Source organism: Dasypus novemcinctus, chromosome 23 (genome assembly GCF_030445035.2).
Source record: "Dasypus novemcinctus isolate mDasNov1 chromosome 23, mDasNov1.1.hap2, whole genome shotgun sequence".
In the NCBI taxonomy this organism is placed as follows: Eukaryota; Metazoa; Chordata; class Mammalia; order Cingulata; family Dasypodidae; genus Dasypus; species Dasypus novemcinctus.
The window spans coordinates 68,471,819-68,486,390 of NC_080695.1; the positions used below are offsets into that span (position 1 = coordinate 68,471,819).

The following is a 14,572-nucleotide window of genomic DNA, read 5'->3' on the forward strand; positions in this document are numbered from 1 at the left end:
CATTCCTCCCACATCAACAACCTCCCTCATCGTTGTGGCACGTTCATTGCATTTGGTGAACATATTTTGGAGCACTGCTGCACTGCATGGACTATAGTTTATAGTTCACACTCTCCCCCAGTCCACCCAGTGGTTCTGGCAGGATATACAATGTCCTGCATCTGTCCTGCTGTATCACTGAGGACAACTCCAAATCCCAAAAATGCCCCCACATCACATCTCTTCCTCCCTCTCCCTGCCCTCAGCAACTCCCGCGGCCACTGTCTCCAAAAGTGTGCTTTTACCAGGAGTCATGGGCGAGTCTTACGATTGGGCGGTTTGGGGGACGTGAAGCGAGGTGATGCTTGCGCAGTGGTGGGCTCAGCGTCTAAGTGCCGTCGGGCCGTGAGCGCGGGGCCGAGCTCGGCCCAGGGCACAGCCGGGCTCAGGGATGGCTGATGGATGGAATGATTTGGAGTTGGAGGCCTGAGCATCAGGCAAGATGATTTTCGAGGACCGAGCGGGGAGGCTTGTCCTACATTTAAGAAGACTTAGAGTGAAAGCACACTATTGAGAGGGTCAGACATGGCATCATGGCGGTGGTGGCAGCTATGCCGGGCTGGGCCCCCTCCCTTCTTCCCTCCCCCCTCCTCCCCTCCCCCTACTGCCACGATTCCTGAACTGTCTGAGACGTACGGCGAGGTGGCGACAAGTTCCGGGCATGTTCATTAACTACTTAGAAAATGAATTAAGGGGAAGCGGATGTGGCTCAAGTGATAGGGCTTCTGCCTACCATATGGGAGGACCCAGGTTCGATCCCTGGGGCCTCCTGGGTAAAAGAAAAAGAGAAAAGTGTGCCTGCGCAAGCCAGTGCCTGCGTGGTGAGCCAGTGCCCGCGTGGTGAGCCAGTGCCCACGCAAGCGAGTCACTCTGCAAGATGATGATGCAACAACAACAAAAAAAAGGCGAAGAGAGAGTCGAGGTGAAGCACAGCAGAGACCAGGAACTGAGGTGGCGCAATTGACAGGGAACCTCTCTCCACATGAGAGGTCCCCAGGATCAAATCCCAGTGAATCCTAGAGGAGAAAAAATAAGAAGAGAAGACCAAAAGAGAGAGAGATACAGGTCACACAGCAAATGGACACAAACAGCAAAAACAGAGTGGGGGAAGGGCAAAGGGGAGGGGGAAATAAATCTTTTTTTAAAAAAAGAGACTGTGATCCTGACACAAAGATGAATAGAATAGGAAAGAGCACTCCAGACTTAGTGGAGCGTATGGCCACGTGCCATGGAGATGGCATCGTGGAGTGGGGAGGGCCCTGGGAAGCTGGGCTGGGGCTGGAGCCATCCCGGAGGGAGGAGCCCAGAGGCCGGGGCGAGTGGGCGCCCACCCCCACTTGGAACCTGAAGCCTTGGCCCGAAGTCCCAGGTGCTTCTGGTGGCTTCTGCCTGTAATAGGGCGACCTCATGTCCCCCCAGTTCCGCAAAGATGTGCAGGATGCCCAGGAGCTGCTGCGCAGGGTGGACTCGGACCTGAACCACAAGTTCAGCCCCGACTTCAAGGACCGGTACCAGATCGAGCTGCTGCTGCGGGAGCTGGATGTGAGTGGGGCTCAGGCCCTGCTGGCGGGGGGCCGGCGTGCACCCCCGGCTCTGGGCAGGCCTCAGCGCTGGCCCCTTCCCGCCCTCTTCAGGACCAGGAGAAGGCCCTGGACAAGTACGAGGACGTGGTGCGGGGCCTGCAGAAGCGAGGGCAGCAGGTGGTGCCCCTCAAGTACCGCCGGGAGACGCCGCTCAAGCCCCTCCCCGTGGAGGCCCTCTGTGATTTCGAGGGTGACCAGGTGAGCCCCTGCCCAAGCACCCCCGGGGGCCCCAGGCTGGGCCCAGATCTGCCGCTGTCCATGTCAGCAATGAGCCTCCGCAGGGATTTGGCAGGGGCCCGTGTCCCTCTTGGCCAACCCTTCTCCCCGTGGTGGACGTGCACCCTCACGGCACCGCAGCCGGCGCGGGAGCGGATGTGGCTTGAGGTTGAGCGCCTGCGTCCCACAGGGGAGGCCCCAGGTTCAATCCCCGGGTACCTAAAAAAATCCACGGGCTTAGCAGGCCCGCGGCCAGGGGAGGTTCTCATCGGCTGGTCCGAGGCACGTGCCCACCCTAATCTGGGCGCAGGGCCTGGGGATGCCGTTTTCTCATTGGCCAGGGCTGAGTTGTGTGTCTACCGGGAGTGGTCATGGACTGGGAATGGGGAAGAGGCGCGATCACGTGGGCAGGGGTGGATCCCCAAAGGGAAATCGAGGTGGGCGTTGGGCCCCACCCCACCCCCCACCTCCGTGTGGCGACGTGTCTTGGGGAGAGTCCGAGAGGCAGGCGAGGCCCCCCCAGGCCTAGGCCGGGGGCAGGTCCACCTGGGGCTCCGACCGCATGGCCTCCCCTGCCAGGGTCTGGTCTCTCGGGGCTGCACCTACACCCTGCACAAGAACAACGGGGAGAGCTGGGACCTCACGGACAACGCGGGCAGCCCGCTGAGCGCCCCGGCCGTCTGCTTCGTGATCCCCCCCACTGACCCCGAGGCGCTGGCTCTGGCCGACAGGTATGAGGGCTGGGCGAGCGGCGCAGCCTGGCTCTGCCCCGTGGGGACGTCTGGCTGTGGGGACAGCTCAGTGAAGTTTCTCTAAAAGTGCCTCTGGGCCTCTCCACCTGCCGCCTGGGCGGCTCCGGCCCCTTGAAGCCCCAGCTCGGGCTCACCTGCTGTGGGCCTTCCCTGACGGCCCCCTCACCCCTCCCTGGGTCTGGGATAAGTGGGGTCTCCTTTCACTGCCTGCAGCGCTTTTCACCAAGACTGTTGGTGCTAGGGCGTCAGCCTCACTGGGCAGTGGGCTCCCTGGAGTTTCTCTCCCATCCCCATGGCCCACCTAGCTCAGGACCTGATGGCAAGTCAGCACTCGAGAATGCTGAGGGAATGCCTTGATCCATTCACCCAGCAAACATTTACTGAGCACCTACTCTGTACTGCCCCCCTCAGAAGTAAAGCATCGGTGGGGAAGACAGGCAAATGAGCAAGATGATTTTAGGTAGTCAAGTGTGCTACGAAGAAAAAAGACTGAGGAATGGAGGAAGGAAGGAAGTAGACGTCTGCACCAAGGACCCCAGGGCAAACCAACTCCAAGAGCATCTTGACGAGCTCTGCCCAGCTCCAGCCCAGGGATCTGGCGTCTGTGGGTGGAGGGCAGAGGGCAGAGGGCAGAGGGGGTGGGCGGCCACCCTGGGCCCCAGCTCCGTGCCTCTGTGCTCGCAGCTTGGGCAGCCAGTACCGCAGTGTGCGGCAGAAGGCAGCCGGGAGCAGGAGTGCGCTCCAGCAGCGGCACGAGATGCTGAAGGCAGAGCACCCTGGAGGTGGGTGGAGGGCCACCTGCCCAAAGCCTAGGGAGGGCCGGGGTGGGGGCTATGCCTCACGACCCTCTGCTGCAGCCCCTGACTGTATCACGCCCCCCTGCCCCCCAGCAGATGCTGCTGACCTGCAGGGGCGGCAGCTGCTAGCCGGCTTGGACAAGGTGGCCAGCGACCTGGACCGGCAGGAGAAGGCCATCACGGGGACCCTGCGGCCCCCACTGGAGCAGGGCCGCGCTGCGCAGGACAGTGCTGAGCGGGCCAAGGACCTCAAGGTACCCCTAGCTCCCGGGGCCCCGGCCTGAGGCCTCACCCCACTCACCCCACCACTGCGGGTGCCTGACAGGGACGGCCTGGGCACAGAGAGGCTGGGCTGTTGTAGGCCGAGGACGCCGCGCCGCCCGGGGCCCGTGCTGGGAGGAAGGTGGGTGAGGCTCTGGTTGCCTCTGGCCTGCCAACCGCCTGGCCCCGTGGCTGGCACACGACAAGGTGGCAGCACTGGCTGACCTGGGCCCTCCACACTGAGGGGCGGCTGTGGTGGCTCACCAGCTGGCTGGGGGATCGCAGCCAAGTTTTGCAAGTTTCTTTGGCCACGGGCTGATCCCCAGGTGCAGGGCCGCGGGGGAACAGGGTGAGACGACGGGAGGGCCTGGCAGGGCCCGAGCAGCTCACCCCCTCGCTTCCACACGCATCCTGAGCCCCCGTGGCAACAGCCCCAGCAGCGGGCAGGGGCGACAGGGCCTCAGGTGTGGCCCGGCCCCTACTCCTTCAGCGGCTTCCCAGCTGTGGGAGCCCAGGTCCCCCCTTAGAGAGGAGTGGAGCTCTCCAGGTACTGTGCTGGGAGCAGAAGTGCCAGCAACTGCCCGCCTCCCATAGTTGTCACTCACCAGCCCCCCACACCCGACCGCTCCTCACCCCGCACCAGAATTCCCTGGGGAGGGAAGCCCCCAGCACTGCAGACCCGATGAACCTCCTGGTGAGGACAGCCCGCACGAGCCGGGTGGCCGTGGGGCAGCGGAGGCAGCTGCCCTGCGCTCGCTGGCAGGGTCCGGCTCTGAGATGGGGGCTCCTGGTCCCCACAGAACATTACCAGCGAGCTGCTGCGCATCGAGCCCGACCGAGCCCGGAGCACGGCTGCCTGCGAGGCGTTCATCGCGGCCCTCCCGGGCAGCGGCAGCGTGCCCTTGCTGAGGACGCGCGTGGAGGACACCAACGGCAAATACCAGCACCTGGCGCAGCTGCTGGCCTCGGCCCAGGAGAAGTGGGTGACGGGCGGCAGTAGGGAGGCTGGGGTGGGGCCGAGGAGCCAAGGGCCCCCTCCCACTCCTGCCCTGCATCCTCAGGCTTGATGTGGCCCACCGCCTGGAGATGTGCCTGCAGCAGGGCCGGGAGCTGCTGGCCAAGTATGAGAGCCAGCTGGCCCAGGACGACGTGGTGCCCGAGGGTGGCTGCGCCCTGGATGACAAGAGGCAGAAGCTGGCCGTGAGTCTGGGGGCCCTGAGCCTCGGGGAGCCTCTCCAAGCCGTGAACGGCCTTTAGGTGCATCCCGTCCCACCGCCTCCTGGAGAGGTGGGGACAGAGCCCGAGAGAGCACAGCAGCGGGCATCTTCGTGTTTGGAATGCCAAGTGTGCCGAGTGGAGGCCCACGGCACAGTGCCGGCTGCTCCTGGGGCTGGTGTGGCCTGTGGAATTTCAGGAGTCAGGATTTTAAAATCAAATACCTGGGGTGGGGGTGGGGTAGGTGGGACCTCTTATACTTTTTAATGTAACAATTTTTTGTGATCTACATAACTTTAAAAAAAAAAAGAAAAAAAGACATTAAAAAAAAATACCACAAACAACCCAGGTTTCCAGGACACTTCGCTGAGCAGACCTGGCTGTGCCCGTGCCCTTGGGCAAGCCAGCCCAGCAGTGCACCAGCAGAACATCTGCCCCCATCACTGGCCCTGGGCACCTCCCACTTGCCTGCCTGGCCACGTTAGGCCTCCAGGTCTGGCCCTGACAGACCCCTTACTCACACCCCACCTCACGCCAGCCTCATGAGGCCCTGAGATCCCGTCTCAGGCAGAGGAATGGGTGGGTTGAAGGGAGAAAGAGGCAGGCCTGCTCCGGTCCAGGGTGCGCGCGCTGTCACAAGACACGGGAGCTGCCCGCTGGCGGGACCTTGGGCGGTTCTGTCCACTAATGAAAAGGGACCTTGCAGAAACGACCACCAGGTTTGGGAAGGGGCCCAGCAGCAACGCCCCGGTTCCTCCCCACTTGGCTTAAACACCTGCCAGTGCAGGGCTGTCCAAGTGCTCATGACAGGGTTTGCCCTGGGTTCCTGGCAGTCCTGGCCACAGTGCCACCACCGACCCCCTCCTCCTCGCAGGCCATGGCCTCTGAGCTGCAGGCCAGGAAGCCCCTCCTCAGCGAGGCCGAGCAGCACCTGCAGACCGCCAAGCAGTGCGCAAGCACACTGGCCAGCCGCTTCCAGGAGCACTGCCCTGACCTCGAGCGCCAGGAGGCCGAGGTCCACAAGCTGGGCCAGCGCTTTGACAACCTCTGCCAGCAGATTGACCACAGGTGGGGCCGCTGGGCAGGCAGGAAGGAGGGAGCGGGCAGCAGCCTTGGGCCCAGCTAGTCTGTCTTCTGGGAATCTGCCGCAAAAGCCAGTGAAGACTGTTTTGTTTACTAAAGAATTTCTTCCTTTTGAAAAAAGCAATACATACACGAATAAAACATTCAAAGTGATTACAATGACCATTCCCTGCCCCTGCCCAGGAAAGCACTGTTACCAGGTCCACATGTAGCCTTCCAAAAATACAGAGTCAAGGAGAGGGGTACCAGCATATGAGTGACAACACACTACACATGTACTGTAGCTTGTTTTTCCTGTCCTATATTTAGCTGGACTCCTGAGTCGGCAAGTGTTCCCTCCTCTGCTTTCTAAAGAGGGTGTGTAGAACTGGCATTCTTTCTTCCTCCACACATGCCTGGCAGAATCCACCAGTGAAGCCATCTGGGCCTGTAGACTTGTAATGGGAAGATTTTTAACTATAAACGCCATCTCTTTAATAGAGAACTATTACGGTTCTTTACTTTTCAAGTTAACTTTGGGAGTTTGTGCCTTTTAAAGAACCTGCCCATTTCATCTAAGTTGTTGGATTGGCATAAAATTGTTCATAAATGTCCTCTTGTGATCTTTTTTAATGTCTACAGCTTTTGAGGCAATGCCCCCTCTCATCCCGTTGTATCTTTTGCTGTTGTGTTTGAATCTTCTTTTTTCCCCCTGAAAAGTTGTTTTCCATGTCATCAACTTCTGCTCATGATTGCCTTCCTGCTGCATATATTAGATTTAATCTGTTTTCTTTAAGGTGGAACCTTAGGTTGTTGGCTTGAGATTTCTTTTCTAATATAACCATTTAATGCTATATAGTTCCTGCTTTAGCTACACCTAACAAATTATATGTTTTTATTTTCAATGAATTAAAGAGATTTCCTAGCTTCCCTTGGAGTTTTTCCTTTGACTCACGGGTTATTGAGATTCTATGATCTTTGCAAGTCAGTACAGATAGACCTATCTTGTTCTTCACGGAGACTATGGAGTACTCCAACTGAACATTCCATAATTTGGTCCCTTTTTGGTGAATGTTTAGGTCACTTCCAGTTTAATTCCATTTTGTCTTCCTCTTTCTTTAAAAAAAGTGACAGGTGGCACCCTAGAAAGGGCTTCACAGACACCTTCTGGGGCCGTCCGCTCCCAGCGGTGGAGGCCTGACAGCCTTTCCTCCTGTAGGTCCCAGAGCCTACAGGACGCCAAGGTGGCTTACGACGAGTACAACAGCAGCCATGAGCACATGTCCCAGTTCTTGTCCAGCATCCCCAGCTACGAGCCCCAAGAGACGGACACCCTCAGCCAGGTGGAGACCAAGCTGAAAAACCAGAAGGTGAGATGGGTGCTGCTGCTTTCACAGGCCTGTGGTGGCACAGGGAGGCCCCAAGGCCAACAGGCCACCTTGTGGTAAGGACCAGACAGTGGCTGGCCAGTGGCCTTGGCACAGCTGTCCTCACTGCCCTCTGAGAAGAACCACATATCCCTCATCTCTCCCTCCTCAGGGCCAGCACTGGCCTGGCCCAGGGTGGACACTCCATGCAGGTTGGCTGAGTAAGTGCGATGGCTAAAAGGCAAGAGTAGCCCTTGCAGGGAAAACATCCCCTTCCAAAGTCCAGAGTCTCGCCTCAAAAGGCAGCCATGCCTTGGGGCAGGGATGAGGGGCACAGGGGTCCAGGAGCACGGGGGTCCAGGAGCACGGGGGTCCAGGAGCCCAGGCTCTGATCCCTCGTCAGCCACGGCCTGCGGCAAGTTCCCTAACCTCACTGAGCTCCAGGTTCCGCATTCCCCACCTGGAGCTAAGGGTGGCGCGGACCCCACAAGACTCTGGAGGTTAAACGAGATCATCTAAGTAAGATGTCGGAACAGTGCCTGGCATTTCAAACCACTCAGGATAATTACCTTCTTAGCCCTTCTACACATGCCTTAGAACGGCCTCCTGCACAGATTAACAGATGCATACAAGAAAGCCATGCATTATACTGAACACTACAGAAGAGTAATTTCAGAGTCTAAGGAACCAGCTTACTTTATCAAGAGGATTTATTTTTAAAATTTGTTGTTTTACAGAACCTGCTAGATGAAATAGCAAGTAGGGAACCAGAAGTCCAGAGAGTCTATGCCAATTCCCAGCAGTACCAGCAAGCAGTAAAGGTGAGATGCAAAACTTCTGCCCAAAATATAAAACAGGAGGGGACCTCTTTATACCAAGCAAACTAGAAAAAGCAGCACGTGGCACTAGCAGGGTTGATGAGTAACTGGTTATACTCACACACTGTCGGGGACAGTCTCAACTGACACAGCCCTTTGAGAAAACCATATGGTACTAGGCTGAAAACCATAAAAGGATTTCATACTCTGAACCAGTAAGCTCCTTGGGGGAATTTACCCTAAAGGAAAAGCTACAAAATAATAATGATGCAGGATAAACCAAGCTGTTGTAACTGTACTGTAATAGTAAAGCAAACAAACTAGAAATATCCAAACTGTCCAATTGCAGAGGAATGGGTAGTAAATGATCACATGTCTCCCTGATGGGTTTTAAAGTTAGCCACCTGGTAAATATGACAATTAGGTGGTGGCAACATGTGACAAGGTTTATGGTATAAGGTTAAATAAAGAAAGCAGAATGTCAGAATCCCTAGGCACCTGCGAAAGGCCAAAAAGGGGACAATAAAACAGCTGGACTCTAAGGACGGAAGAGGGATTATAGAAAACCTTTTACTTTTTCCTGTATATTATTCAGTGACATACCTTATGGGTTGTCAATACTAGTTTTCTTTTTTTTCAATTCTTTTTTTTTTAATTAAAGTTAATAGATCACAAGTAATGTTACATTAAAAAACATAAAAAAACAAAAAACCTAAGAGGCGCCCATATAACCCACTCCCCACCCCCCCCACATCATTTTTGTAAATTATATTTTTTTGAATACACATACATCACAAAAAAAACCTTATACTAAAAAATATAAGAGGTTTCTGTATACCCCCAGCCCCCACCCCACTCCTCCCACACCAACAACCTCCCTCATCACTGCGGCACCCTCATTGCACTCATTGAACACATTTTGGGGCACCGCTGCACTACATAGATAACAGTTTACCCTGTAGTTTGCACTCTCCCCCAGTACATTCAGTGGGTTATGGCAGGATATATAAAGTCCAGCATCTGACCCTGCAATATCATTAAGGACAACTCAAAATCCCAAAAATGCCCCCACATCACCTCTCTTCTACCTTCTCCCTCCCCTCAGCAACTACTGTGGCCACTTTCTCCACCTGATACTGGTTTTCAAAACCTCCTGGCAGCTAGTAAAGGGCACAGCTGTGAGAAAGCCCTGTGCAGACTCTAAAACCAGCATGGGTTAGACTGTGCTCTGGGCAGCTGGAAAGAGACCTAAGAGCATTTGGATCTCTTCTCAGCTGCTCTTATCTTCCCATTGCAATGTCTCTTGTTCTCCAGGACTATGAGTTGGAAGCAGAGAAACTGAGGTCCCTTCTTGACTTGGAGAATGGTAGGAACAGTCACGTGAGCAAGAAAGCCAGGCTCCAGTCTCCCGCAGCCAAAGTGAAGGAAGAGGTAAGCTCCGTAGGCTTCCTGGCAGTGAGGTGGAAGGCGAATGCTGCACACACAACAGGGACACTGGGCCAAGAGACCTCTGGGGTGCAAACAGGTTTGGTGACCTTGTTATGGGGCACCAATTCCAACATCGATAAGCCTACAAGGCAGCCTGGTGGAGGTGTCTGGGCCAGAGCTATGGATTTGGGCAGTTCACTAAGGACACAGCAGAGGGCCAGTATACTGGCTCTTCAGAGGTAACAAGGCTTGCTCAGGTTACCAGAGCCAGGACTCAGACCTGCGTCTTCAGGCTCTAAACCCAATTCTCTCTCCACCAAACGAGGCTTGAGTGTCACTCCAGGTGTGAACAGGCAAGAGGCTGTCCTGCTAGCACCTGAATGCCTGACTTTACAAAAACTGTGTCCAAGCTCTTCAACTCTTTCTCGCTTAGCCTATAGAGTGCAGTTTGCTGACTGCTCCCCTAAAAATTTCTGTAGGAAGCTGCTCTTGCTGCCAAGTTCACCGAAGTCAATGCTATCAACAGGCAGAGGCTGCAGAATCTGGAATTTGCTCTGAACCTCCTGAGACAGGTAATCTATCTAGTGCTAACCTGCACTTAAAACTATTCTGACCAACACCTGAAAAACAGAGACTTGCTCTGTTTCAAAGAAACAGGCTGTGGGTGAGTGGGATGGGCCCCCACCAGCATTCCTCGGCAGGATCAGTATAGACTCTGGCCCAAGCCAGCGCTTCCAGTGACTTAACCACAACTTGTGTTCAGTTCACCAAATATTTACTACATACTTGGGATTAACTGATTTTTTAAAGTGCGTAACGTTTATGACAACATTGCTTGTGGTAGCAAGAAACTGGAAGCTGCTGAATATTTTCACCGGCAATGGGCCAGTTAAATAAATTACAGTCCATCCACACAAAGGAAAACTGTAACTGTTAAATAACAAAGTAGGGCTCTCTGTGCTACGGAATTCCGTCTCTGTGACACGGAATTATCACTGTTTTAAGTGCTTAAAATAAGCAAGACACAGAATACCATTTGTGCAGGAAAAATAAATGCACGGCACACACTACATACACATGTGCTTGTGTACACATAGAAAAGGTCTGAGGATGACAGGACAGCCCCAGGGATGGGTCCTGAGGTGGGACACTGCTGCTCCACGTCACTCTTCCATAGTTTTAAAACATTTTACCAGATGTGTTTCAAAAATCTAAAATAGTTGCTTTACTGTTTTCAAAAGTAACCCCAGAACTCGACTACTGGGAAAGAGACATGGAGGGAGTCCTCTGGGGATCGCAGGACAGCCAGTCAGACCTGTTCCCGGTAACCCAGGTCAGCTCAGACCAGGTCGGGAACAGCCCGTGCGGGAGTCTGCCTTTAACCATGCCTGGTCTTCTCCACCCCAGCATCCAGAAGCAGAACTGACCTGTGAAACCCTGCACGGAAGCAAGCCGGGCTCCGGAGGGGAGGAGGTGTGGCGGATTAAGAAGGAGCTGGACGAGGAGACTCAGCGGAGGCAGCAACTGGAGAACGAGGTCAAGAGCGCCCAGGAGGAAATCCTGATTCTGCAGAATCAGAAGCCTCAAGAATTGGTGGTGAGGAAGGAGGTGCTAAAGAAGGTACCAGACCCTGCGCTGGAGGAGAGTCTCCAGCAGATGCAGCAGACCCTGGCTGAGGAGCAGCGGAAGAACCAGATGCTGCAGGAGGAGCTGGAGGCGCTACGGCTGCGCACGCTGGAGCACACGAGCAGGGCGGGGGGGCAGGAGTACATGGTGAAGGAGGTCTTGCGTATAGAGCCGGACCGGGTGCAGGCAGAGGAGGTCCTCCAGCTCAGGGAGGAGCTGGAGGAGCTGAGGCGGCAGAAGGGCGCCCGGGAAGCAGAGGTAGTCCTGCTGCAACAGCGCATCGCTGCCCTGGCTGAGGAGAGGAGCAGGGCGCGGGAGAAGATCACAGAGAAAGAGGTGGTGAAACTGCAGAACGACCCCCAGCTGGAGGCGGAATACCGGCAGCTGGAGGCGGACCAGCAGCAGGAGGGCATGCTCAGGGAGAAGCAAGAGGAAGAGCTGAGCTTCCTGCAGGACAAGCTGAAGAGGCTGGAGAAGGAGCGGGCCATGGCCGAGGGGAGGATCACCGTCAAAGAGGTGCTCAAGGTGGAAAAGGACCAGGCCACGGAAAGGGAGGTCAGTGACCTCAAACACCAGTATGAGGGCGAGGCCGCCAAGGCGCGTGCCAACCAGAGGGAAAAGACAGAGCTCCTCCGAAAGATATGGGCCTTAGAAGAGGAGAATGCAAAGGTGGTGGTGCAAGAGAAAGTACGGGAGATCATCCGGCCAGACCCCAAGGCAGAGAGCGAGGGGGCCAACCTGCGCCTGGAACTTGTGAATCAGGAGAGGAAGTACAGAGCAGCCGAGGAGCAGCTGAAGAGCTACCAGAGCGAGCTGGAGGCACTCAGGAAGCGAGGCCCCCAAGTGGAACTCAAGGAAGTGACCAAAGAGGTGATAAAGTACAAGACCGACCCTGAGATGGAGAAAGAGCTTCAGCGGCTCAGGGAGGAGATCGTCGACAAGACCAGGCTGATTGAGAGGTGTGATTTAGAGATCTACCAACTAAAACAAGAGATCCAGGCCCTGAAGGACACGAAGCCCCAGATACAGACCAAGGAGGTGGTCCAGGAGATCCTCCAATTCCAGGAGGATCCCCAAACTAAAGAGGAAGTGGAATCCTTGAGGGCAAAGCTATCAGAAGAACAGAAGAAACAAGTGGATCTTGAGAGGGAGAGGGCTTCTCAGGAAGGAAAAATCAAACAGAAGGAAGAGGAGCTTTCCCAGGTGAGGGAAAAGGTGGTCCAGCAGGAGGTGGTCAGGTACGAGGAGGACCCCGGGCTGCGGGCTGAGGTGAACTCCTTCACGGAGAGTATCGACATCGAACTCAGACAGATTGACTACCTCCGAGGGGAGCTGCGCAGACTGCAGCGGCGGCGAGGGGAGCTGGAGCGCCAGCTGGAGGAGCTGGAGCGTGAACGGCAGGCGCGGAGGGAGGCCGAGCTAGAGGTGCAGCGCCTGAAGCATCGGCTGGCAGAGCTGGAGAGGGAGGAGGGGGAAGCCAGAGAGAAGGTGACCCTCAAGCAGAAAGTGGTCCTCCAGCAGGACCCCCAACAGGCCAGGGAGCACTCCCTGCTCAAGCTCCAGCTGGAGGAAGAAAGGCACCGGCGGCAGGTCCTAGAGAGCGAGCTTGAGACCCTGAGGAAGAAACTCCTCAACCTGGAGAAGATGGAGGTCAAGGAAAAGGTGGTCTTCTCCGAAAGTGTCCAGGTGGAGAAAGGTGACACAGAGCAGGAGATTCAGAAACTCAAGAGCAGCCTGGAGGAGGAGAGCCAGAGCAAGAGGGAGCTAGACGCAGAGGTGAGTCGGCTAGAAGCCAAGTTATCAGAGCTGGAATTCCATAACTCCAAGTCATCCAAAGAATTGGACTTCCTAAGGGAAGAAAACCACAAGTTACAGCTGGAGCAGCAAAACCTACAGCTGGAGACCAGAAGACTCCAATCAGAAATTGAAATGGCGGCAACAGAAACACGAGATTTGAGAAACATGACTGCAGTGGACTCGGGGAAGAACCTGGACTCTAGACTGTGGTCCCTGGAAAGAGAACTGGATGACCTCAAAAGGCTCTCCAGGGACAAAGATCTCGAGATTGATGAGCTGCAGAGGCGCCTGGGCTCCATGGCTGTCAAGAGAGAGCAGCGAGAGAACCACCTGCGGCGCTCCATCGTGGTCATTGACCCTGACACAGGCCGGGAGCTGTCCCCAGAGGAAGCCCATCGTGCTGGTCTCATCGACTGGAATATGTTTGTGAAACTCAGAAGCCAGGAATGTGACTGGGAGGAGATATCAGTGAAGGGGCCGAATGGGGAATCCTCAGTGATACATGACAGGAAGTCAGGCAGGAAGTTCTCCATTGAAGAGGCCTTAAAGCACGGGAGGCTGACCCCCGCCCAGTATGATCGCTATGTCAACAAGGACATGTCCATCCAGGAGCTGGCAGTCTTGGTTTCTGGGCAGAAGTAGGCACAGCCCTTTCACTTGTGTCCTCATGGAAGCAGACGCTTGGCTCTTTTCTCCCCAGTGACCTCCCGGGTGTCTTCTCCCTGGCCTCTGTGCAGCTCCCTAATCTATCCAGAGCTGAGCATTTTATCCATGTCCTTGCTGTCAGGCTGCTCAGAGGACAACTCACGGAGAAGCACAGCGGGCACAGGATAAAAGCAAGTGATTCCACAACTGCGATGCCCTCTTTCTCCCTGCACACTCCCATCAAGACTCCTCTTGATGCCTGAGAACAATCTAAAAGCCTACAACAATCAAGGCTGATGAGCCTGCTCAACGCAGCACAGGCCTTGGCATGCCAGATGGCCAAACTTTAGAGCAAAAGGGCCCTCTTTTCATGCACCTTTCTGTTCATCAAAGGACTGAGCCCACGGAGGCCATCAACCTGCATTCACGCTCCCCCAGGTTTCCATCAGAGAGGCGGCCTCAGTGTTTGTCTGGCTCATGAGACAGATCTGGGCTCTGTGCCAGAGAAGGCTCACCAAAACCAGCCCAGGGTCTGCCCATCGGTGCTAGAATGAAGGTTGTTAGCCAGATGTCCCAGGAAAATGCAACATCAGTGTTTCATGGTTCTGAAATTAAAATTTTTTGATAAATTTTCTTTTTTTGCTGTTAATTTAGTTTTAGTGCCTCATAAGTCTTGCTGCTTATCTCATTGATATTTAGATACACAAAACAGTTGCTTTTCACCAAATTAATTTCTGGTTCTAGCTCCTATTATATGCAAGAAAATGGGAAGTAACGGGGAACTTTATTTATAGTGTAATAATAAAAAAACCCAGTGGCTTGACTCTAATTTCATGGTAAGCGTTTTTTTTTTTAAAAACTCTTTTGCACATGAGGCTTATTTCCCCACGCTCCCTTGACTTGGCCAAAATGGGTATTATGTATACAAACTCCTATGGGAAGAATTACTTGCAAATATGGTAAAAA

The 14,572-nt window shown here is 55.0% G+C and overlaps 1 protein-coding gene across 1 annotated transcript in view; it reads left to right on the forward strand.

Annotated features, from left to right (window-relative positions):
• The window catches only part of PPL (periplakin), a 47,183-nt gene extending 32,748 nt beyond the window's left edge, over positions 1 to 14,435 (forward strand). Inside the window, exons 10-22 of the mRNA XM_058286526.2 lie at positions 1,459 to 1,581; positions 1,674 to 1,820; positions 2,418 to 2,569; positions 3,275 to 3,372; positions 3,484 to 3,641; positions 4,449 to 4,627; positions 4,710 to 4,848; positions 5,738 to 5,931; positions 7,145 to 7,295; positions 8,030 to 8,113; positions 9,425 to 9,541; positions 10,018 to 10,110; positions 10,946 to 14,435. Coding sequence (XP_058142509.1) covers positions 1,459 to 1,581; positions 1,674 to 1,820; positions 2,418 to 2,569; positions 3,275 to 3,372; positions 3,484 to 3,641; positions 4,449 to 4,627; positions 4,710 to 4,848; positions 5,738 to 5,931; positions 7,145 to 7,295; positions 8,030 to 8,113; positions 9,425 to 9,541; positions 10,018 to 10,110; positions 10,946 to 13,603 — 4,293 coding nt within the window. The 3' untranslated portion in view covers positions 13,604 to 14,435. The remainder of the gene's footprint in view (positions 1 to 1,458; positions 1,582 to 1,673; positions 1,821 to 2,417; positions 2,570 to 3,274; positions 3,373 to 3,483; positions 3,642 to 4,448; positions 4,628 to 4,709; positions 4,849 to 5,737; positions 5,932 to 7,144; positions 7,296 to 8,029; positions 8,114 to 9,424; positions 9,542 to 10,017; positions 10,111 to 10,945) is intronic.
• The last annotated feature ends 137 nt before the right edge of the window (positions 14,436 to 14,572 follow it).